We start from the raw sequence: 26,059 nt of genomic DNA, 5'->3' as shown, positions 1-26,059 counted from the left end.
CAAGTCTTGAAAACTGTAAATGGTTATATTTTATAACAACTAAGAAAGAATAAAGAAATTTCAGTAAAAAAAACTATGCTACATACCTCAAACTTTAAAATATCTACATTTGAGATAAGATCCCAATGAGGATTACCATCCTTATCGTAGCCATTGAATCCCAGCCCTGCAGCATTGCAAATTGCATCTGCTAAGAGCCAGGCATGGTAATACTTAAGTCTGACTAGAGAAGTTGCTGCTATCAGGTACATAGTCTTCTCAGCTAATGATGCCTCCTCCACAAAGTCTGATTCTGAAAAATAAATAAGAAACTAGTCTGGAGCTGATAGGATCTATGTTGCTGCTGTGACTGCCAACTGCTCAAAATGAGTAATTTCTTTTTTATTATAATAACCACATTTTTTTTAATTTTTCTAAAAATTTGTTAAGATTATTCATGGTAAAAGTTGGAGAAAGATTTGTAGGAAGGAAGGAAGATAAAAGTGAATTTGTTTCACAAATAATCTGCCATTTAGCCGATAAATTGTACAAAAACATACTATACTCTAAGGTATAAGAAATGTATAAGATATATGCATACTGAGTAAGAGTCGTCGTATAAATAACCCAAAGAGAAGAAGGAAAAATTCTCATAGACTCTTTGCACAATTTAAACATGAAGTAAAAATTAAAAAAAAAGGCATCAACATAGTCTAATAGAAAACTATCTGTAAAAGAAATACCTTTTACTCTTGTGATGGGAAATGATGGAATCAGTTTTACGAAGAATAAAGCACAGAGCAGTGAACAGGTAACCTTCTTGAGAACCACAAGACATGGTGATGGTTCCAGCACTACTTTACTGCTATTTGAATTTCTGTCCAGTGCTCCCTGGAAATGAAAACAATAAAATAACTTCAAAAGTTTTCATAGAATAACACTCAATGCCCCACTTAGTCTGGTAACTACTGGAGCTAAAAGGCCACAGCAGTTACCACATACTTGTGAAGAAGACAAAGAAGAAAAAGCACAGGCCACCAATCAAAACTGCTGTGCCATCAGATGGAGGAAAGAATGCTGAAAAAGAGATTTATGCAGGCACTTTTTAGTCACTGAATAAGGGGGTAAGATAAAGAAAACCTTAATGTTAACTGTAGTAGTTTTCTATGAGGGAAGCTAACTGTCAAAATTTGACACTTTAGTGCACAGCACTCAGTTGTATAGCATTTGTGATGTTAACATGTTCTTTTGGAGAAATAAATGGTGCCTTTGACCAGAAATGACATGAAATAGAACTCAAATCTGAATATGCTTTGTAATAAGTTTATCAAAGTAGTATTTATTGGGGAGATAAGCTTCTGAGCTTTCCTGACATGGAGTAATTTTTGTTTGATTTTGGAATGGTAATGTGAAGAAAAGAATTCTCATATATTCCACAAATGGCTTACATACAGCCTGTCACCTTTCTATTATTACCTAATTTTCTTCTAAATATTAAGGATTGTGTGCTGCTTGCTGAGTGGCATGTGGACAGTCAGTTACATCAGTTTAATATTGTAAAAGTAACATTAAAATTATTGTAACTTTGTTCTAGATGTATTTGAAGCTACTCAATGTGAGCCCCCGATCATCTCAGAAGATAACTAATGAATGACTTATGGTTTTTATAATGATACTATGTATTGGGGTGTTTAATAGAACATACAAACACTTTCTTCATGATGCTGTCATAAGAGAGATGGATTAATAGCTCTTGGACAAAAATGGAACAAAAACTTGGTAAATTTTTGGTAATCCAACATTCCACCAATCACCTGAAGTGATTTAAGGAAATCATAGAAATTTAAATCATCTAAGTCAGATGAGGCATAGAATCATCCTCATACTGAATGTGACATTTCTAAACCACTGCACCATTTAATTTAATGTTTTAAGAACAGTGCTGTAAAATAACAACAGATGTCGAGGAGGGCTGTAGCAAAGATTTACATGATTTTTCGGGATGTTATTGTATTACTCGTATAATGTTTGATAAGTTTTAGTTCTCTCTTCTGCATGAACGATATCAAAGGCAAAAAAGTGTAATTTCAATAACTTATTTTTATTGATAATGAAGGCTTGTGAAACTATGTTCAACTTAGAAGGAGGTAGCTGATTCAAATCCTAGTGGCAGCAAAAATTTCACTTCCAGTTTTTGGTCAGATTTGGAGCCAGTACCCTGGATTAAATTCCAAACTGCTCTGCAATATTATGAAATCATGGCATGTGATGTGACACTGTTAAGGTGATGATCCACTGGATGGAGACAAAGAGTGCAGAGGTACCGCTGTGGTGATTCTAAGAAAAGAAACACTGCTACCCAGCTGGAAACGATAACTTTTCATCAAAGAAGATTAGAGTTTAATGTCCCATTAACATGAGGTCGTTAGAGATGGAGCTCTGGTTGGGAAAGGAAATTAGGTGTGTACTTTGCCTTGAACAAAACACAGATACCCAAAATCTGGATGGTGAGATGAGTATCTCAATTCCCATCATCCTAAATGTGAGCAGTGTCTCACCAACAAGCGACCTAGCTCTGCGTCAGCTACTCAAAAGGAATAGACCATGTTCCAATGCTCGTCATAATACAAACATGACACTAAAATTCTCCATGCATTCTTTGGCAATGACCTCTCCTTAACATGTACACTTGCACTACAGTGCTTAAATTTCCTGAAGGAAATGATGCCATTGTTTGTGAGGAAAGGAAACCTTCGCCACTAGGTTGCTGGACCTAGCCCTTGCAGCCTTCTAGCTAAGAGTGCCATACAACTTTACTTACTGTATTTCCTTACTGATTCTTAATATTACAGTCAGAGACTTTACATGTGCAGTTCATTCACTCATTCATACACAATGTGTTCTGTAAATAATTCCATGAAAAAGAATACTAATAGATGCACAATGAATGAAATATATGAACCACAAATTGCTTGAAAATAAGCAGGTAGAGGTTATGGATTCCTTGCATCAAATTATTCAGCAAAAATCTTTGTATAATCTTTGAAAACCTGACTGTTTAATCATGAAAAGTCTGCCTCTAAAGTAGGATGATTATTTGAATACGTTTTGATAATTTTGTATTGTCGGAAAATAACGTAGCTTTAGTTTCACCTCATTCTTTATTTATTTATTTTGAATATTTTATATAAATCTGTGAGCTAATCATGATCACATTATAAGAAACACTTTTCCAGCAAAAACCATGGATGTGAGTCTCTACACAGTTTTCTTTCTCTGCAGATTCAAAGGAATATATACATAAGGAAAAAAGCTTTTCGTTATCCAAATTTTGTAATTGAAGGATGACAATTCTTTTAACAGTGAAACAAGTATCAGTGTTCATTGTCAACATGTCTCCCTTCTACCTAGTAGATATTGTTATTCTTTGATCAGTAAGCAATCAGTAACATGTGAACAGCAGCTAATTAACATAATATAAATAATAGCAATAAGAACTTAAGAAAACACTCATGAAATTATAAAATGCACAAGTTAATTGGAAACTCAAACCTCCCCCCTCCCCCACTGTGACATTAAACCCCCATTTAGTTTCATGGTTGTAATGTAACACTATCATTATTACGAACGAAAGTCAAAAAGTAAAGGAACTCTTGAGAAAAGGAATATTACTCTAATGATTGAAAACTGGAACATACATTATTTTTCTACATATCCTCCCTGCTCTTCACTGTGCTTTGTCCAAAGTTACACAAGTTTTTTGGTTCTGTCAGAAAAAGTTTTTTTGTTGCACCTGTAACCAAATTTGCAGCACATCACTGATTTCTGCATCAGTTGCAAACCTTCCCCAAAGCACTTCCTTTAATGGACCAAACTATGAAAACAAGTTGGAATCAAGTCTGGCCAATATGTCAGGTGTTTCAGCAATTCAAATCCCAACTCCTTTATTATTTTGGTCATCTGTTTGGCAGAATGTGTCTGAGCATTACCTTGCTGCAGGATGACATCTTTTTGCAGTTTTCCGCAACATATGAGTCTGTTTGCAGCTTTCAGTTTAGTTTGCAACACATCACAGTAGTTCTCACTGTACACAGTTTTTCCTCTTGGGGTGAAAGGAACAGCTACCACACTTTCCATGTCCCAGAATAGTGTTAGCATAATCTCATCAGCTGATGGCTAATTTTTAAATTTCTTAACTTCTGGTGATGATGGTGTTTGAAAACTGTGCTTTCAGCCTTACTTTCCAGTTAGTAATGATGTGCCCACGTTTCATCTACAATAACAATATGCTGTAAAAATCCATTTCTCGTTTGATAGTAATGGATCAGATGTTTGCAAAAGATGTCCATTCTTTGCATCTTATGATGCACTGACATTTCTTTTGGTATCTTTTGGTATCCACCTTGCACACACTTTCTGAAAATTTAGCCTGTCATGTAAGATGGATTAGACTGAACCATGACTGAGATGTAAAGGGGGTACTGGCAATTTTGATCACTGTGATTCATCTGTTTTCCATCACCATACCTTCAAAGACTTCCAAATTGTCCTTGGTTGTTGATGTCAATGGCCTGCTCAATCTTCCCTTGTCCCCTAGAGAAATTGTTCCCTGTTTGAAGCACTCTATTCATTCCTAGATCTAATTTCATGACAAACAGTTGTCACCATACTGTACTTGCATTGAATGAATAATTTCTGCAGGTTTAACACTTTTCCACACACAAAAAGCAAACCATTGCCCTCATTTCCTCCTTGGTGCAGATCAACAATGAGGCTGCCATGTTCCGTGGCCTGCTACAATACAACAACTAATGCAGGAATAATAGTGATACTTTGTATAGAACTGTTGCAGATGACAATACTTCAGACCTCCATACAAGCAGTGTTACCAAGCCCTATAGTGAGAAATTGCAGAAGTCCCTTTACTTTTTGACTTCCCCTCATATTATTACTATTATTGTTTTATGTGTTCCTTTCCATATCCATTAGGTGCTCACTTGAGAAAATATATCTCTGCTGCCAATTCATTTTCATTTGTCACTGATGGAAGGAGAAAAACAAAATATGTCCTTTTCTCTCACCCCTCTCCCTTCCCCTTCAACACTTCTGCCAGAAGAAGGAGTCACTAGTTCCAAAAGCTTGAAGATTTAAATATCTTTGTGTGTGTGTGTGTGTGTGTGTGTGTGTGTGTGTGTGTGTGTGTGTGTGTGTGTGTGTGTGTGTTCTCCTGCTGCCACTTGGTGAGTAGATTGTTTTATCTACACAATAATATTATATTTTCAAACATTTGTTACTTGTTTTTCTTGTTCTGGTAGCAGTCATGGTGAGTGAATGCAAGCCAGAAACAGTCTCACATTTTCTATTTGGTTTTGCTAGATATAATGGTGAGTTGACATATAATTTGGTGTTGCCTCCGTTATTGCAAAATAACTGTTGTTAATCATATGTATGTTTCCAACTCATTCAGAAAGGAGAAACAAAGTGCAGAAAGTAGATCAAATATTTGAAAAGATTGTTGCTTCAGGGTTTTTAGGAAACCACAAAATGTTTTGTGCAGCCAAGCAACTTAAATTCACAGAAGTGAAACCTGACTCATCTTGTGAAATCATTTTGATTGCATTATCAAAAATGACCTGTAACTGGATCCTTCTCCAGATGCCACACTGCTTCAGAAAAGTAAATGAATATTTCACAGAGCACGTGAGTATTCTAGAGCATGTGTTCCACAGTCATGCCCTACCAATTGGGATATATTTTAACTGTATGTACTTTTAACACAAGTTTTCAGAGTCCCCATGCCTATAATAAGCAGTGACAAAAATGAAATGATTGTGTGGCATTGGTGGTCGGGAGGCTCCATCTGGGAAAGTTTGGCCGCCAAGTGCAAGTCTTATTTCAGTCGACGCCACACTGGGTGACTTGCATGCTGGATAATGAGGACAACACAACATGCACTCCACGAGTGGAGAAAATCTCCAAACCAGTTCAGAATCTGTCCCGGGTACGCTGCATGGGAGGCAAGCACATTACCACTCCGCTAAGCAGGTGGACATATGCATTGATGACAAAATGCTACAACTTACATGTTCACTTATAAATTACCTCTTTACACTGGAATGTTGTCTCTCACCAGTGAGGAGATGAAGAGTTTTCAGTGTACAGTCCCTGCAATGAGGAATTTATACATCACCTAGTGAGCCACAAACCCCAAATCTGCCCAACCTGGAGTCATGGTGGTTGCAGAGGGGCAGGACACTGCTAAGAGAGACTAAACTCATTACATTGGTGGAAAATTTTATAATGTTTAAAAAGTAAACTGTTAAATACCATGAAGAAATGAATGAAAACACCTCTCAGCAGTGGCTTGATGATTTTGCATTGAAAACTTAAGAAGTAAATATTCGCTAATTGTTATAGACAATTCCTTGTACTACTAGACGTATTTCACAAGGCTATTACGGTTGCCTCCAGAAAACAGGATGTCTTCAACTGGTGACTTGAAAGAATATTTCCATATCAAATGATTTTAAAAAGGATAATTTATTGGTTCTTGTGGCTCTGAATGAACTACATTTGCATATGAATGTAACGTACGAGTTGGTTAAAAATATGGCTGCAGAGTTCTGAGCCTGCCACCATATTGCATCCATTTTAATTCTAAGCAGCTTATATGGACTCAAATTAAAGGCTAAGTCTTGAAGAATAGCAAAAAGAAAAGAAAACGTAACAGTGTGGTGGTAAAAGTAGAATGATTCACAATATACTTTGAAAACAAAGCTTCATCTGTAGCTTTACATAGTGAAACATACAAGTTATGAAACTCTGAAGGAACTCATAAATTTCTTATTTGAATATTTTAAATGTAAAATCCAAGTTCCTTTGTTTGTTACAATCATTCAGAGTTTCAGCTTTCCGTGATGAATACACATGTGCATACTGTTGTTGTTCTCTCTCTCTCTCTCTCTCTCTCTCTCTCTCTCTCTCTCTCTCTCTGTATCTCTATCTCCCCCCCCCCACCTCCAATATCCCTCCCCCCCCCCCCCCCACCAATCCCTCCCCCAGTGAGGGTTAATCTAACTAGATGCCATTTTGTTTTGAAGGACAGTCTCAAGACTGATTCAAGATGGTTGTCAACCTAATTTTTCTCAGAGATATTCACAACAGTTTTGGAGAATACTGATAAGATAATATTTTTTTATTACTGGTAAGTTTTCATTTACTGGTCCAGATATACGCTAGGCATAATTAAAGCGTAAGAGGGAATGACAGAAAGCTTGGGGGAAGAGATTTAGCATTTGGAGTAGGGAATGGTCTCTATCAATGACAAACTTTTACATTCTTATATTTCTAATAAGCCCACAGGAGCAAAACACTCATGCGCTGACAGAACAACAAAACTACAAAACTTAACTTTCAAAATCAAAAGTACCTTTTTCAGAAGTTATACACTAAAATGGGATGTGTGTGTGAAAGGTGGTAAATAGTACAGATAATTAACTAACTCAGAGAAATGAAGATACACTTAACTTTAGCATGTTTCTCTTAACACTGGATTCCCAGTGGTCTTTGCTGTCATTAGTATCTGGCCTGTTTTAGCTGACAAAGACTACGCATATGTCCCTCACAATTTTCAAGTTCTTACCTCATCTTGTAATAATCACTACGTGAACAAATCAATGAAAATAATCAACTTTTAAAAACATAATGTAAGTGGATAGATAAAAGATCTACTCACAAAGAAGTGGAAGGAGAACACACATAAAAAGTATTAAAGTGTGCAAGCTTCGGAGCCAGTGGATCCTGCTTCTGTCACAAATGTTGAAGGGGGAGGAAAAGAGGTGATGGAAAAGGACTGATGAAGTTTAGGAAAAAGGATAGAGTTTTCGTAAAACTCACCAGTCTTTTTCCATCACCCTTATTTCTTCCTTTCAACCTTTCTGCCAGATGAAGGAACCACTGGCTGCAAAAGCTTGTAAAATTTAATTCTTTTTACATGTTTACTCTCCTGCCACTGCTTGGTGAGCAGATTATTTTTTTTTTTTTAGCTATCTAATCACATTATTTTCACTATTTGAATAGTGGTTCTCTCCTAAATTTGATGTGTAAGATGTCTCCAGCCTTGTTTGAAACTGTGCTATGTTTTAAGTGGCTATGGTTAGGACTCTATAATAAATAAATACAGTAAATTAATCTTTTCTGAGAGCTTGTCCCTTTTGAACACCAAATCTCTCCTCTGACATTGCAGGTTCACTGAGAATCACTACATTTGCTTAAAATTACTTAATAGCACAATATACTACATTGTAGAGGTGGCTCATTTTAAAGTTGGATTAAACAGTCTTATAAGTAGTTATAATACACTATAGTTATGCAGTAAAACAAACAGAAGTTACATACTGAGGTTGGTGATGGGTGCTTGAAGAGGTTGTGCCCATGTATGAAGTCAATGTAATCTCTGTAGAATATGACAGGTCCACACATGAGTGCTTGGAAATGGAACATGTAGCTGAAGTACTCCAAGGCCGTGGGCATCTTCCTACCACAATAACACAACACACAGGGTAGCTTGAAACAAACAGAACAACGATGCAATACATTCTTACATGCATCTGTTAGCACTTTACAACTAATAAATGCACTGTTTGTATCTTTCATTACAGTGAGGGTAATTACTACAGGAGAATAATAAATATTTGTAAGCCATCCCTTATTATTAACAGACAAGGTACTGTGGGAGGAAAAGTGCGTATTTGGAGACAATAAAAAGGCCACTTGAATAGAAAAGATCATGCAGATTACATATTATTCTGAATGGTTTCTGAAAAACCGTATGTTCACTACATTTTATCTTGCTAATGCCTCCTCCTCCCCCCCCCCCCCCCCCCACTCCAGTTCACACCTCTGCCACCCTCCTCCCTGTCCCCTTTGCTCCAAATGATTTTGCTTACACTGTGCTACCACAGAACAATTGATGAGCATGTGAGATTATCTCCTAGATTGTTATATGAGCAAAGCTGTCTTTATAAAGAATTAGCACAAAAGAAGAAGGGAACAACAACTCATATCTATTTGATCTTAGAAACTTACGTTGTAAAAACGTCAATAAAAAAAGATCAGGCATTATTAATTGTTTTTCAAAGTTTATTTGCTAATTTCACATAGCTCTGCAGATCACCCCCTCCCAACTCACCTCTCCACAGAACCTTCATCATGCACTGATTCCCCACTTGCTCCAGTACCCATGCATCACATGCCTAGCCTGTACACATGCCAACCATCCCTCCCGCATTCCTAGCCAAGAAACAGGCTGCCTCCCTCTGAGCTACTAGCTATGCACCCCCCAACCCTCTTCCTGACTCGGCCTCTTTCTGCCTCCACTGATCCCACCTGATACAACCTCCACTCCATCTTAGTCCATCTACTGAGCTGCACTGTGCATCCAGCCGACACTATGTAGGGACACAGTTTTGCATGTTTGTGCATGTGTGTGTGTGTGGAGGGGGGGGGGGGGCAGTCTCTTATATTCTTGAAGTATTTAGTAACTACACAATTCGTAATAAATTTTCAACTACTAAATATGTATATAAACCACTATGACAACTATACACTTTTTGACATCCCTGGAAATGATTTTTAATACATAAATTGCCAACTTAGAACATTCTTCAGAGTTAAAATGTTGGTCCTCATATATCTGGATGTGAAAGTTTGTTCAAAGGCCTAAGAAGGGAACCACATCCAATAAATAATTGTGGTGGTCAAATGAACTGTTGGTTTATGAGAGTTCTACCTAAGCAGACACTGCAAATGTATGTCTCTGTTTCTCTCAGTGGCAATAGTTCCATTAACATTGAATAACAATGGCTTTAAAGCATGGGAATTATTTAAACACACAAATCAGCCTACATTCATAATCGCAATCTGCAATATATATGTTTGCATCATGCTCAGCAAACAACTGAACGACTGGTATGACCTCACAGTCATCTACAGTTTCAGCCCACAGTCAAATCAGCCATAACACCAAAGGCAGAAGACAGTGGTCATGAATTATCAGCTGCCAAATGATGTATTCCCTACAGTACTGATTATAAAAGTAATTATGACTACACAAAATTTTCAGACTGTAACATAAGAATATGCAACTGTCAATTCCCACTGAGGTGGTCAGCATTTTGTGTTCAAGAGCTTTAAGCACAGAGAAATTTCTTTTTGCTTGCTTTACTGACTATTTCAATGTCATTTGGCTATGGAGAAGTTTCTTTAAGAAGTTTGAGGAAATTCTGCCACTCATTTTTCTATATTTTTCCAAAATGGAATCTTCAAAAATAAATACTGTGTATCCACAATGAACAGTTAATATCTGTGGTCAAAGCATGATAATCATATAAACTGCTATGTGCTGTTGCCAGGTGTGTCTTATGCTAATTTACAGGAGGTGTGCAAAAATACAGGAAGACCAACAACACATCACATCACAATTCCCAATTGGTGTAGGAAAACCGCTGGCATTCAAAACAACTTCCTGTCATTTTGGAATGGATAAATACAGCTACTATAGGGTCTTCAAGTGAATATTATACAATTCCCCCTGGACAATAAAGGCAAGTTCATGTAATGATGAAGGAGGTGAGTAGCGATCACACACCCTTCTCTCCAAAGTAGATCACAAAGGCTCAATAACATCGAGATTTGGTGCCCATGGAAGATGCAACAATTCATCCTTGTACTTACAAAAGAGTCCTGGATGATTAAAACTGTGTTAACAGGGGCCCTTTTGTCTTGGAACACAGAATCACCACTGGGGAACAAATATTCTAGCAATGGACCTGATCAGTCAAAATGGTCACATTATTCTTGACAATACTGTGATCTTGCAGAGTAAACTTGCAGCCCATGGAATAGCATGATATGGCATCACCAGACACCCACCATATTTCACTCTTAGCAGCAAGCAGTTTGCATCATAAATGAGAGAGAGAATAGGCCATACATAAACTTGGCCAGAAGTTGAAAACACTATGAAACAAGACTCATACGACAAAATGGCTGTCTTCCTTTGCTCTGCATTCCACATTTTATGGCTTTGGCACATTTCCTGTTATGGGTATTTGCATCACTAATAAGTGGTTTTGGAATTCCAGTTTGCCCAGCACTTCCAAGCTTATGAAGGGTTTGCACATGCAACATCCTGTTCTGCAGTGACTTTTTCAGCTGTTGTCCTATAATTTTTTTTCCCCAGTCCTCTTCAATGGCCATCTGTCACAATCACTTAACACACACTTTCATCTGTGTTGTCACTTAGTGGATGGTGTTTTTCCACTTTCCATGTAAGTGATATAAGTCTTCGATATGGTACCTTCATTATGGAAGCCTTCACCATACGAGTGCCAACAATTTGCCTGTGTTCGAATTCAATTAGCTCTGATATATTGCACTCACAACTACACATACCATTATTCTGACCGTGACTGACACTTGCAAGGTATTGAGGACACTGCACAGGTGCCTTCATGGTCAGATACAAACAATGCCACCTGCAGGCTTGGCTAGCATATGCATTTATTTCCAAGCATGCATTTCTAACAGTGTTTCCATATTTTGTCCAATCCTGGTAGACCAATACTGGACTGTGTTCAGTTGATCCAGGTTTAGTGTTATACAATATATCGAATATGTGAACCAGTTTCCTTTTCTGTACTAAGATCAAAATTGCTGTCTAGCCAATGACATTTATACAGTCTGCCCTAAGATGAGCAATGTTCTCTTCAGAGTGAAGAAGTACACTGAGTCTGATAGTGAACTTTGTAAATTTTGTGTGAAATTCCAAATTTATTATGAACCACAGAAAACGTATTATGAACTATTGTAAATGTAACATGGAATATGAATAACGTAAAGTCAAATGGAAAGAACTTAAAAGCTTTCTGGTCAGACAAATATAAGATAACATCAGTAGCAGCAGAAAATGGCATAATGGAAGTGGGATTATTATGTGTACAAAGCTTGGTGGAGAATGAGTAAGTGTGAACAGTTCAATGATAGAGTTATTCTCATCAGAATCAACAGCAATCCAACACCAACAGTAATAGTTCAGGTGCCAACATCACAAACAGAGGATGAAGAGGTAAGAAAAGTATATTAGGATACTGGATGAGTAAATCAGTATGTAAGTGGCAATGACAATTTAATAATCATGGGGTTTTGGTACCTGACAGAAGGGGAACAAAAAGAAGAAAAAGTTATGGGAAATACGGGCTTGGTAGTAGTAAAGAGAGAGGAAAAAGACGAACTGAGACCTGCAATAAATTGCAAATGGTAGTAGTGAATACAATTTTCAAACACCAAAAGGGGAGGATGTATACCTGGAAAAGGCCAGGATACAGGAAGATTCCAGCTGGATTACACCATGTTCTGGCATATATTCCAAAATCGGATGTTGGATTGTTGGTCATTTGGAAGAATCAATGAAGTAGGATAATGAAGTACTGGGAAATGATGAAGTTCTCTAAGACTGTGAATACTGTGACACTGAATGCCATTGTAGGCAGTTCTAACCCTTAACTCATGATATGTGGTCACTCAGTCCGCTTGAAAATCCTTGAACTCACTCTCTAACACCAGTTCTTGCAGAATGCGTCCATACCACCCTCTACCCTCCTTAAATTGACTACCATACAATGTTTTCTGTCACTTGTATTGTTGCCTTCTTCGTTTGTTGTTGACACATGTTTGTTGCCACATATTGGGGTTTCCTAGGCTGCATCTCATGTACTACATACACGTTTTCTGTGGAATAGCAGAAAATTTATTCAGAGGAACTTGTCAGTTTTAAGTCCGATGAAATTGCTGGTTGGTGGATGAAGGAAGGTGTCAGCGATATAGATCAAGAAATAGACAAAGAAGACAGCAATTTTGTATCAGCCAATGATCATAGTTCTGCTAGTAAACAAGAGTATCATTCAGAGGAAACAGTGCAGGGCAGTGGCAATGGGGATCTTTCTGTTGCTCAAATAAAATACTTGAAGTGTTAGTTTAAATCAATTTTTTTCTGAGCTGTGGCAAAGAAAACTGTAGATCCCAGCATTGAATCTCAGTTTTGCAGACTTTTTTTACTGCTAATTGAGGGCAATTTTTATGTGAAATTTAAACTCTGAAAATTTATATGAAAATTTACTTGCTGCAGAGATACTATAATTTTTCAGAATTTCAACTTTGGTTCTCTAACAATTAGTTTATGTGTACTGTTTAAAAAAAAACACATGGAAGTATGTGAGTTTGTGTGATAAAAACTAAAATAATGCAGGCTTTATTTAGTGCCATATCATGAGCAATGGCTACTTAAACAACATTTAAATAATTGTGAAAATAAATGTTATACCAGTTAAATTAATAAATTACAATAAATGAAGTCTTAAATCTCATTTTAAGCACAGGGGTCTCAGGGACCACACCTCTTATTGTATGTTGCAGGAAAGTCACCTCATCTATTTAGGGCTAAAAAGGGTCATCACAGAAGTTAGGCTGACCAAATATGGCACAAGAGCAGTAACTATGAAGAAACCTTAGGTAACAGAACATATACTGCAACTGATCAACCAAAGAAAGAAGAACAAAAAAATGTTTAGGGAATGGCAGGAATATAGCAACATAGATCACTTAGGAAAATAGGAACTGCATGGTAACCAAAGCAAAATGGCTGCAGAAAAAATGTGAAGAACCAAAAATGAGATTGTCAGAAGTACCAATTCAGCACATAGTAAAGTCAAAACAGTCTTCTGTGATATTAAAAGCAGAGCTGGCAACATTAAGAGTGCAATGGGAATTTGAATATTAAATGAAGAGGAGAAGGCAGACAGATACAAAGAGTACACTAAGGCCTCTATGATAGGAAGGACTAGTCTGATAATGTGGTAAAAGAAGAAATGGAAGTCAATGTTGAAGGCACTGGGGATAGAGTATTAGATCAGAGTTTATTATAGCTTTTGAAGACTTATGATCATATAAGACAGAAGGGACTGATAACATTCTTTCAGAATTTCTAAACTCACTGGGTAATAGAAAAGAAAATTGAGGATTTGTTAAATGACGATCAGTTTGGCTTCAAGAAAGCTAAAGGCACCAGAGAGGCAGTTCCAAAGTTTTGCTTGATAATGGGAGCAGGATTTAAGAAAAATCAATATAGAGTTATAGTATTTGTTGACATAGAAAAAGTATTCAATAATGTAAAGTAGTGCAAGATGATTGAAATTCTGAGAAAATTAGGAGTAATTTGTAGGGAAAGGCAGGTAATATACAATATGTACAAAACCCAAGAGTGAACAATGGGAATGGAAGACTATTCTCAGATTAAAAAGGGTGTAAGACAGGGATGCAGCCTTTTCTCCTCCTGTTCAATCTGTACATTGAAGAAGCAGTGACAAATATAAAAGAAAGGTTTGAGGGTGGGATTATAATTTAGGTGACTGCAATTCCAGATGATGCTGCCAACCTCAGCAAAATTGACAAAGGATTACAGGACTTGTTGAATGGAGTGAAGAGTCTAATGAGTACAAAATATGGAATGAGAATAAATCAAAGAACAATGATAGTAATGAGGAGTATCAAAAATGAAATTAGTGAGGCAAATTTAACATCAAAACTGGTGATCACAATGTGGATGAAGTTAATAAATTATTCTATTTTGTAAGCAAAATAATACATAACTGACACAGCAAAGAGGACACAAAAAGCAGACTAGAACAAGCAAAGAGGATGTTCCTAGCCAAAAGAAGTCTACCAGAATCAAACATAGGGCTTAATTTGTGGAAGACATTTCATGGACTGTTGGAAAATGAAGGAAAAGAGAACTGAAGCATGTGAGATAGGGTGCTGTAGGAGGAAGAATAAGATAACAAATATGGAGGTCATCTGCAGAATCAGTGAAGAGAGAAACGTGTGGAAAACACTGACAAGAACAAGGGACAGGATGATAGGACATGAGTTCCGAAATTATTTCATCACTGTTGTATTTTTTCCAATACTGACAACAGTCTCACATGTTAGAATTTAGGAAGGAATCTTTAGTTCTGTCAATAAAAAGTATGACTCAATATTTTTCTTGACAATTTTCATAATCAATCCTCTTTTTCCTCCGTTTTGGCAAAGGGTAAAAGTTTGCTATCTTTCAGTCATCATTAACTTTGTCCATAATACTGCAGTGTCAAAATGGTTCAGATGGCTTTGAGCACTATGGGACTTAACATCTGTGGTCATCAGTCCCCTAGAACTTAGAACTACTTATACCTAACTAACCTATGGACGTCACACACATCCATGCCCGAGGCAGGATTCGAACCTGCGACCGTAGCGGTCATGCGGTTCCAGACTGAAGCGCCTAGAACTGCACGGCCACACTGGCTGGCTACTGCAGTGTCCTCCACACCTTATAGTACTGCATAAACTTTGTCACTTGCACTACCTTCGGTTTCAGTAGAAATCAATATACTTTATATGTTCAAAATGGAAACTTTTCTGGCCAGGATCAAGGTCTTTCAGAGTGGAGTGAGAATCTGATTAATATGAAATCACACAACAGAGAAGGGCGGGTAAATATTTGTCACAAACCTTAAATTATTGATACTATGATCATGCAAATATGTGTATGAATTATTTACAAACATAACAAGTTAATGTTTCTTTCGTTACTTATTTTAGCTACACAAAATATTGCTTGCTATCCAATATTTTTCAAGATTTTATAAATGATTATTGACTGGAGAGATGCATCATATCCAACAGTAGGCACAACAGTTTAACAGGCAACAAAGATTTTGGTGTATTTAGCTAGTAATTATCTTAGGATGGTTAAAAGTTATATTTTTAACAACTAACTATAATACTTTTTCAAATATAATATTATGTTTTTCCCCATTTCCACAGCTGTGGTTTCTGAATATTACCTCACAACATGGTATTTCTGGTTCGGAGTCAGCTCTTCATCTTTCCTTGTTAATCCATCATGGAGGCTGAAGGCTAAGCTTGTAACCTTCTGAGTTATTACCATAAGTGGACCTAAACAAAAATTATTTGATGTTGCAATCAACATGATAGCAATTCTTCAATGAGAACAGAAGACAAAAATACTACCATAAATTTGGTAATTAATTTCTACTCTCGTATTTTAGTAATGTTTCTGTAACACATTTCAGATATTTCTACCATTAATCATCTCTGCTATAAACGAATTCCATATTCTTAATTCAGTTTTAATACCATTGCATTTGACACATGGATCATATTTTGTTCATAACATCAGTAATAACATTCTGCTCACTTCTGTTTGTTATGTTAAAAATCTAAGTACACTCATTAAACATTTCCATACTTCATCTGATAAAATGTAATTTATGTTTGTATTGTACCTGTTATGTCTAATGTGTATGATCCATAGTCATAGACCTGGCGGTGGAGGTGTATGCAAGACAGATAGATCAGGGCAACTGCAAGCACCATCCTACAAAGAAAAACAAAAGGATGGTGAATTGTAACTTATGAAATGATACACTGCAGAATATGAAAAATTCTCCAATATTCTGGTTACACTGTTATCATTTCTGACACACTAAATGTTAATAAGACCCAGTTTGTGCATTTCCAAGTAAGGAAAACAGTTGAGGATCAATTAAGTATTACATTGAATGGTAGTGAGTTACTAAAAATTGAGTCAACCAAGTTTCTGGGTGTACACATTGACAACAGTCTAAAATGGTCTGAACATATTTTGTACTTCCACAAAAAACTCAGCTCAGCAACATTTGCTGTTCGTATTATTTCCACTGTATGTGACCGAGACACCACAAAAACTGCTTATTTTAGTTATTCCCATGCATTATTGCTGTATGGCATAGTTTTCTGGGGTAATCAGCCACTACCCAAAAAAATATTCATTGCCCAAAAGAGAGTTATCAGGATAATGAGCAGAGTCCAGCCTAGGCATTCTTGCAGGAACCTTTTCAGAAAATCAGGGACACTGACAACTGCATGCCAATATATCTACTCCCTGTTATGTTTCATTGGTAAAAATGGACAATCATACAAAACCAATGATTCATACCATACTCACAATACCAGGAGAAAGATGGACCTCCATTATGAATCAAAAAACCTTACTATTGTACAAAAAGGAGTCCATTACATGAGCTGCAAGGTATTACATAAGCTGCAAGGTGTTCAGTCCTCTCCCACCATCACTAAAATTACTTATCCATGAGCTCCCCAAAATTAAACAACAGCTCAAACAGTATTTATTAGATAATTCCTTCTATTCGGCAGAAGAATATTTCAGTAGAGTTAACGGTAATTGATTTTTTCCATTTACTAATTTGATGTGCTATTGTGCATTACGATACTCACAATCACCGTTAACATTACTGTGTCTTTCATTTAGCTATTAAGATCTACCATATTTTTAATGTAATTTTTTCTATACCTATTAATGTGTATTTTGTCTTATACCAGATATCCTCTTGCAAGGGGTACTTTTATGTATTCCTTTTGTATTATTTGTAATAATTCTGACATGTCCTACATCCATGCGAATGCCTCACAGTTTGGATTTATGGGATATAAATATAAAAATAAATATAAAATAGAATAAAAGATTACACGTTCAGATGCCAACAATTAGCTCTACACATTTGTCAGCAGCAGACAATTATGCATCAAATCTCTACTCATTATTGTTGCTTCACAAGACTAATTTAATCGTTTCAAATGCAATAGTTTAAATTTTTAACTGAATTTACATCTCATCCAAGGTTGCACAACTGGTCTAGGAGCATAAAAAATCTAAATGAAATCTCTGAATTTACTATTAGTCCTATTTTAAATCAAACCAAATAACATTGCACTAATCAAAGTACATAATGGGAATTCAGATTTTCTGTGCTGTCCTCTGATGAACATAAATACAAGTACTGAAATGTAACTATGGCAATAAACACCTTTTTATGCCAAGTTTGTCTCCACTGCACAGAAGCTCCTTCATATGGTGGGTACTGTTTATCACGGCCATGTTATTTTTTTCTTATTTTACTAAACTAACTTCACATCTAATGGGTAGTTGCAAGCATTTTATATGGTCCCAGAATGAAATTTTCACTCTACAGTGGAGTGTGCACTGATATGAAACTTCCTGGCAGATTAAAAGTGTGTACCAGACTGAGACTTGAACTTGGGATGGAAGGTAGATGAGGTACCTGCAGAAGTAAAGTTGTGAGGATGGGTCATGAGTCACACTTGGGTGGCTCACTTGGTAGACCACTTGCCCACAAAAGACCAAGGTCCTGAGTTTGAGCCTCGGTCCGGCACACAGTTTTAATCTGCCAGGAAGTTTCATTTTATATGGTCTTCTCAAGCGAGTATATACAGATCTCATGGGTGAGAAGTAACAGGATTTGTATTTGTCAATTATTCAATATCCAAGTTTTGATACTTCCCTGGACAGATCATAAAACATGTACTTCAGCAGGGGAATAACGTTATTTTAGTGACTGTTTAAGAAATCTCAGTTATGGTTTTAACAATGATAGAGAGCAACAGGGGGGAGGGAGAGTATACTGCTGTGTCGTTAATACTCAGTAATTTCTTATTCTCTATTATATTGTGATTACTCTATTTTTATGAGATGAATCGTTTTCTTTAGTATCACTTGAGAGGAAAGCTCAGTGATACTGGTTAACACTTGCACACAAAATTGTCATTGTAAACATTCACAGTAAATGTACTTTTAATTTTACGTTAAAATATCTTCATGAGGAAACTTAAAATTGGTGGAAGGATGCAGAAGAAATGTGTAGTACCTTCATAATGCATGTTTTAATATACTGAAATGACAAAATCCATTTTTAAAACTGAGAAAAACTCACAAGGTCTGAAATGCAGTTGTACCATTGTCAGACTTAACACTTTCATTGGCCAATCTGTAAATACCATTTTCAGATTTGCTAGCATAAGAACAAGATTATTTATTCCATTCAGGATAAAAAATTGTTAACACATGGAATGGAATACTCATAAAAAAATACCCCATTAACTACATGTGAGGAGATGCAAATCCTCAAGCAACAGTGAAAGCAAGGTGATCTGTCAGGTTTCTTCATCATGAGTGATTAATGGTGTGCTTTCTGGTGTTCATTGGAATCAGTAACTCAGTAGAACAACCAAAATAACACTGTTAGTAGACACGAGGCACCAGGTTCACTTTTATATCGTGTATGGACAGAAAATGTGAGTGACAGATTCATATGGTCATACATTGTCCGGATAAATTAACAGGTGCTGTTTATCACCAATTCTGCACTGCACATTACATCCTCATGTACATACAAACTCCGTAAATCACCATGGAATACCTTTAGTAACTACTTAGTACTGAAACTACTAAGCATTGGAGTTTCCTCCTATTCCAATCGCACATGCAGTGCAGGAATAATGCATACAAATCCCGTAAATCACCATGGAATACCTGTAGTAACTACTTAGCACTGTAACTACTAAGCATTGGGGTTTCCTCCTATTCCATTCGCACATGAAGTGCAGGAATAATGACTATTTAAATGCCTCACTGTGTGCTGTAATTAGTCTAATCTTGTTTTTGCAGTCTACAGAAGTGACACACAGAGATCTGAAGTATATTCCTAGATTCTTCACTTAGTATTGTTTCTTAAAACTTTGTCTATTGGCTTTTGCTGCATAATTGGTGTCTACCTCCAATAGACAGCCAATACAGGTTCTTTCAAAATTTCTGTGATGCTCTCGCAAGAGCTAAACAAGCCTCATTACTCTCTCTTCTGCCCTTCTTTTATATGTTCAACACCCCCTGTTAGTCTCAATTGGTATAGGTCCCCACACTTTATCAGTTTTCTAAGATTGGGTAACACAAGGGAATTGTGAGCTCACTCTTTTATAAACTGACCGCGTTTTTGCAGTATTCAACCAATTAAGAGTAATTTGCCATTTTATTTACTTGCAACTGAACCTACGTAATCATTCCATTTCAAACCACTGCAAATTGATATACCCAGGTATTTGTATAAGCCAACTGATTCCAGTTGTGACTAACTGATATTTCAGTCATAGGGTACTGTTTTTCTGCATTTTGTTATGTGCACAATTTTAGATTCCAGCACTTTTTAAAATGTATATTGCTGGATATTTATGGAGTTTTTTCAGATAGTCCTTTATTATAGATTACTGCATCATCTGCAGAAAGCATGTGGTTACTATTAATATTAATATTGTCTGCTAGGTCATTAATACACAACATGAACAGCAAGGGTCCTAACACACTTCCCTGGTGATCCAGACACCACAGCCTGTGAAGCAGCTACTGAAACGAAGAGCTTTGTGTTGGGGGAGTTACTCAGCAATGGGGTTGTCCAGCCCGGCCTCAACCTATGACAACATACTGTCCCCAGATCCACCACGCAATAGTTTACATCCCCTCCATCCTATAATGTTCTCCCCATTCTCATCTCCCACCCTATTTATTTGCAGCCCTCTGACAATGCATCTGCCCATCTTGACCTGCTCCTCTCCTTTTTTGCTTCATTTTTCCCTACCTCCCTGCCCCACAGCCTCCTGATGCCACACCTGTTGCCAGTCTAGTCCCTGCACACTCACCAGACAGAGTTCATCTCTCTCCACACCTGTACACCTGTACACTACTATCCTTTCCCCTTGTGTGCCGCCCCCCCCCCCCCCCCCAGATTGTTACTTGCTTCCCACATGATTTTGCATTCTGGCCTGAGATGCTGGAGTTGGCACTCATGTGTGCATGTGGTGTCCGTGTGTGTGTGTGTGTGTGTGTGTGTGTGTGTGTGTGTGTGTGTGTGTGACGTGTCCTCCTTACAGAAAGTAGCCATCTGTCTTTACCTACATTATATCACTGTAATTCTTTTTCAAAGAGATCCCAAATGGTCTTCAACAGTTTACATTTTTCTCATTGTAATGGTAATTAAATTGTTAACATAATGGAAGTTATACTTGTTACATAAATAATTCTCACCTTTGCATAATATGGGGATCCTGTGTCCGCATGACAATGTAGCAAAGTGCAGGTAAACCTGCAATGTGTAGCGCATGCCTGTGAAGGAAAAATAATGACCAATGAATGTGATACAAGGCTATCAATCAAGTGGTACACGTGCAACACACACACACACACACACACACACACACACACACACACACACACACACACACACACAAATATGGTGCCCATTTAAGTTAACAGCAAAAATAATAAATGTTTAGGCACATAGACTACCACTGTCACATAGTATGAGAGATTAGGCGTACTTCATAAGATTTTGGACCAAAAATTGTCACCTATGGAAACTAACTACAAAGAAGGTAAAAGTGCACTCGTGATGTTGTCCACTGTTGCTTTGCATGCTGATGTTGGTAACAACTGTGTGCTGGACTATGGGAACTGAGTACAATGAATTGCGAGTCAGTTGTTAGTAGCGAATTAGAATGATTGTTCACAATTTTCTAAGGTTTGTTGATATAGTTCACAGTACATTGTTCCTTTTGGTTAGACTTTAATTACATTGCTGCAATTTTTGACAAAACTGGAAATAAGACATACATGTAGGCTAGGGTGTAGTGATGAACGTGTATCTAGGGCTTCACTAGACATCAGTCTATAGCAGCAAATGTATTTTCATGTTGAGGTTAGTTGGCTTTGCCAACTGAAAAGCAAACTATCACACTAATGTTACGTAGGTCTTGGGCTACACTACAGGTCATTCTGCCAGTACATTTAGTTTTTTCCACTCATCAAATAAGTATGAAAATCAATAATCAACATTAAAATTTGTAACGAGCAGATCAGTAAAAGTTATTCTGGTGCTCTCGATATGTATACATGTAATATGTACACATGTAATCAGTTTTTTTCTTCTGCCAAAAGAAATCATTTGATTCATCAATTTCCATTGGTTACTATATGCTATCACCCAGCTGGTCGTTGCCAAAGACCAGCAGCAATTAAATGCCAACTTCAGCATGCAACACTAGAGCCACTGACAAAGGAAGTGCACTTCAGCTAAAAAATGTTACTTTGAATTAAATATGGAAGACTGTACATTAAAGATGTTGAAATTGATCTTTGTCTCCCTATGTCCTCACAACAGATGGGTCCCTTTCATCCAGGGGACTCAGTGACCTGCCCCTTCTTTCTATCGTTCCCCAATCTATCCCTTTTTTCTTCCTGTGGAATGAACTCAAATTTCAAAAATCCAGGGCAGTTTATTGCACTTTTATGTGGATCTATTAACAGTGTGAAGAAATTCACATTGTCTAGTGAATTTTCCTTTTGATGCACATAAAAAGATATGTAACACTCAAAAAACAGAAACACACACACACACACACACACACACACACACACACACACAAAGTATGAACGCTATAAAGAAAAGTCAATAATTGAGCTGCAAGGGAAAGCAATTATGGTAATTTAATGTGTTTGGAATACCCTTTTCTCCACAAAAAAGAAAAAAAAGATTTTTTGTTTGAGTTATGTTATGCATATTATTGTTTAGCTATTAATGGAAAGTTCGACATTATGTCTCTGGGCAGTGTGCTAGGATTTTGAACTCAAAATCTCTCTTTAGCATTTTGCTATGGTACAAAGTCTCTGTAAAAGTTGGTTTAGCAACTTACCGAATGATTGTGTTTTTCTCAGTCCATAGAAAATGTGAAGTTTCCTCATTAAAACATGATGCCTGAGTTCTGAGCCACAGTTGCAAAGATGAATGACAGTGCAGTGTGATTCTAATCTACTGTTACATGTATCAAAAATGCATGGCTGTTAGAAGCAATAACAGAAACAGGATTATTCCACCAGGATGAATGTTTAGGATTTAAAATTTGGCACAAGAACAAATAGGTGGCTTGAATATCTGTATTTGATATTAAGAGATTCTTTTCCATTCAAGACCATGGTATTTCACTGATTCAATGAATTCAGAAATAAAAGAATGTGAAAATCAGTTACAGCATCTAGCAGTAAGGCATTTTATACTGACAAATTACAAACTGAAAAATGATTAGAAAACAATAGCAAATAAAATGGTTGGAACAACATTACCAACAAATGGGACTGGTTAGTGAGACATCTGCATGTGGGACTGGTTAGTGAAACATTTGGTACAGCATCCAAGAATAGCTAACTTGCTACGGGAAGGGGTCTCAAAGAGGCAAATTGTAGGGGCAGATAAAAATTAAATTATGTGAACATGTTACAGTGGATACTGTGTGTAACAGATTTGTAGAAATGAACAGATCATTACAAGATAAGATGAGGTAAAGGTCAGCGTCAATCTACACAAAGACTAACATGTTGCAAGAGTGTCATCAAGTTAGAAAGGTGTTCAATTCCTGGAACTGGTAGGGATTTTTCCTTGGTGGGAACACTGGAACAGGGTGCACTCAGTCTCATGATGCGAAATGAGGAGCTATCTGGCTGAGTATTAGTGTCTCAAAGTCATGAAAAGTGATAATGGCCAAGGGACGAGATGCTGACCCTACAATCCTCCATACCATGTCCAATGATGCCAATAGCTGAGGATAACATGGCAGTCAGAAGGTACTGGAGGACCTGATAGGGCCTGTGAGGAATTTTAAGTTACACTTACATAACTAAGACATTAATAATTTTGATAAGTTTGTACTTTTTAAGTTTACTCTATAATCCATGGCACCAAGTGGTTTTTCTCTTGTCACAGACAAAAGAAATCTGAATGATCTTTCCAAGAATGCAAATAATGGAGGCTTTATAATAAGAGTCGATGTACTGGACTACATAAGCTAAAGTAAAATAATTAGTGAATATGTGAAGGTGAATATTTTGTAAAGTAGGATTTTGCATTCCCTTTTCAAAACTTTTGAAGTGTTTTTCCTATACAGGATTATTTTTAAGTGCATGAAACCTTCAAACACTTAACAGGAGAGAAATATTAAGCTTTCAAGTTTTACTATCCGGAATTGTGTCAAACTGAAATTGAGATAGCACTGCACATTTATGTGACAGATTGCCAGATGGTTGGGCTGATGTAGCCAACATCTGCATTCAGCTGTGGCAATAGCCACTTTCAAAATGTATCCAAGTGCCTCAGCCTTGTGACAAAAGGGTCTTGAAATGGAAATAGTACATAGACCTCTTTTGAAGAGGTACAGAAAACATTTAAATAAATCTGTAAAATGAAGTTGAAACAAAGAGCATGGTGAAATTAACTTTTATCACAGATAAAGACAATATTCTGTATGAAGATTCTAATACCACTCTGCACTTCGCAGGAAACACAACTAATTTGGTCATCTGAGTTAGTCTAATGTATTATGCCCCACTGAAAGCTTCACTCTGAAAGTACCTTTCTTTACTCCGTAAGTTGTACTATAAAGTATGGTTTGGGAAAGTGGAGGAGAAACCAGTTGGTGGACTGAAACTCTGAATTAGAATAGGGTGGGGGAGGGGGGCATGCTTGGGTGGATCAGCTGATAGAATGTTTCTTGCAAAAGGCAAAGATCTGGATGCAACTCCTGATCTATCATACTATTTAACTGAGCTTTGAAGAGGGTTCATAGCCAAAAAATAGAGTTTTCTTGTTCACCGTCAAAGGAATTGAGATGAAGAAAGTGTGGGGCAAATGTAAGTAATGTTCATCAGGTGTCATAGCAAATCAATGAATGTGTGAGCTACAAACTTCAAATGCTGCAATCAATGGAACTGAAATTCTATACAAAAGTCTCCTTTTAATCGTACCATGTTTAGTTTTTGCAGTTAATTGCTTCCCAGGACTGGACCTGATCCTCATCTCAACTACCCTTCCTCCTCCATATTATTATTGTTCAAAAATGAATTTTAATACCTTTACTGCCATTTGATATGGAACAAATGCAAATTCACCTCACACCATCCCACCTTCCTCCACTCTCTGGCTATAAAGCGACAAAGTGTGGGAGGGCGGGGGGGGGTTGAGTTTGATAGCTGCCCTCTAGTTTCTACAGACAGAGTATTTTTGGTTCTTTCTTTCTTTTTTTATTACAAAACTGAAGTTGAACAGAAAAAAAATAAAATAAAAAATTTTTGTTTAAATTCATTTATAATCCAGGATGCTTTAAGGGCATAGGATGGAATAAATATTCAGTTATATGCTGCAGTGCATATTGGTATTAGAAATGTAAATGCAAAAGAGAATCTCACAAGCTACTAGTGCTTCTCATTGATGCCACAACACAGAACTTACTTGCCGAAACAGAAGTACCCAAATGCAAGCCCCAAGAACAATCCAAATGCATGGCGGGTTGCTGGGCTGGTGCTTGATGGATGGAAAACACTTCTAAACAGTGGTGCCAGTGCCAGAGCAAGGAATTGGCTGACCAGAAAATTAACCTAAAAATTACAAATTACTGTTAATACCACAGTCACTCAACATTAAAGAAGTTTTTGTGAGTACATATTATGACAGAAGAAGGCGACTTGTCTAACTAGAGCAACATTATTTGTTCAGGGCCTCTGAGTTTCTGTTTAGTGGCCCAGATTAATACATAGCCCACAAATCATTTTTATCTGCATCTAGTAAAAAACATGCTATGATAGATTACTACTACATACGGCTTTTTGTTATGAATGGTACACGTAGCTTATGAAAAACTTTCATTTTACAAAATGACTGAATCTACAAAAAGTTAAACTGTACTTCAGTTCCACCTATACAATGTGCACATTCTCTCTAATTATATCTTTATGATAGAAAGTGATACATCATTTTAATATTGTACATGCTTCTTCTAAATAATATTCTACTAACATCATAATTTTGCAATGAAAGAAGATAAAATGTAGACAAAAAGAACAAATAAAGGTTCTCTGAAAAAATAAATTCGCGCATTAAACAAGTATTAGTTAAATGTGCTTTTTAGTTTCAAAGTCGTTCACATAAAGTACTTCAATTCAGTCTTCTTTGAAACTGGACAACAGATAAAGCCAATGTTTTCGTACGACAGTGTGCTGTGGCAAAGTTGTGAG

At 36.8% G+C, this 26,059-nt stretch overlaps 1 protein-coding gene across 1 annotated transcript in view; it reads right to left on the bottom strand.

Annotated features, from left to right (window-relative positions):
- Positions 1-26,059, bottom strand: part of LOC124776542 (lysophospholipid acyltransferase 6) — a 139,366-nt gene that overhangs the window by 16,637 nt on the left and 96,670 nt on the right. The window contains exons 2-8 of the mRNA XM_047251572.1: positions 25,278-25,423; positions 21,029-21,106; positions 16,383-16,474; positions 15,921-16,032; positions 8,377-8,515; positions 723-870; positions 87-292 (exon numbers count right to left, since the gene is read on the bottom strand). Coding sequence (XP_047107528.1) covers positions 87-292; positions 723-870; positions 8,377-8,515; positions 15,921-16,032; positions 16,383-16,474; positions 21,029-21,106; positions 25,278-25,423 — 921 coding nt within the window. The remainder of the gene's footprint in view (positions 1-86; positions 293-722; positions 871-8,376; positions 8,516-15,920; positions 16,033-16,382; positions 16,475-21,028; positions 21,107-25,277; positions 25,424-26,059) is intronic.

Source organism: Schistocerca piceifrons, chromosome 2, assembly GCF_021461385.2.
Source record: "Schistocerca piceifrons isolate TAMUIC-IGC-003096 chromosome 2, iqSchPice1.1, whole genome shotgun sequence".
In the NCBI taxonomy this organism is placed as follows: Eukaryota; Metazoa; Arthropoda; class Insecta; order Orthoptera; family Acrididae; genus Schistocerca; species Schistocerca piceifrons.
Note: the sequence above shows the minus strand (reverse complement) of the source record. Positions and strands in the feature narration are given on the sequence as shown.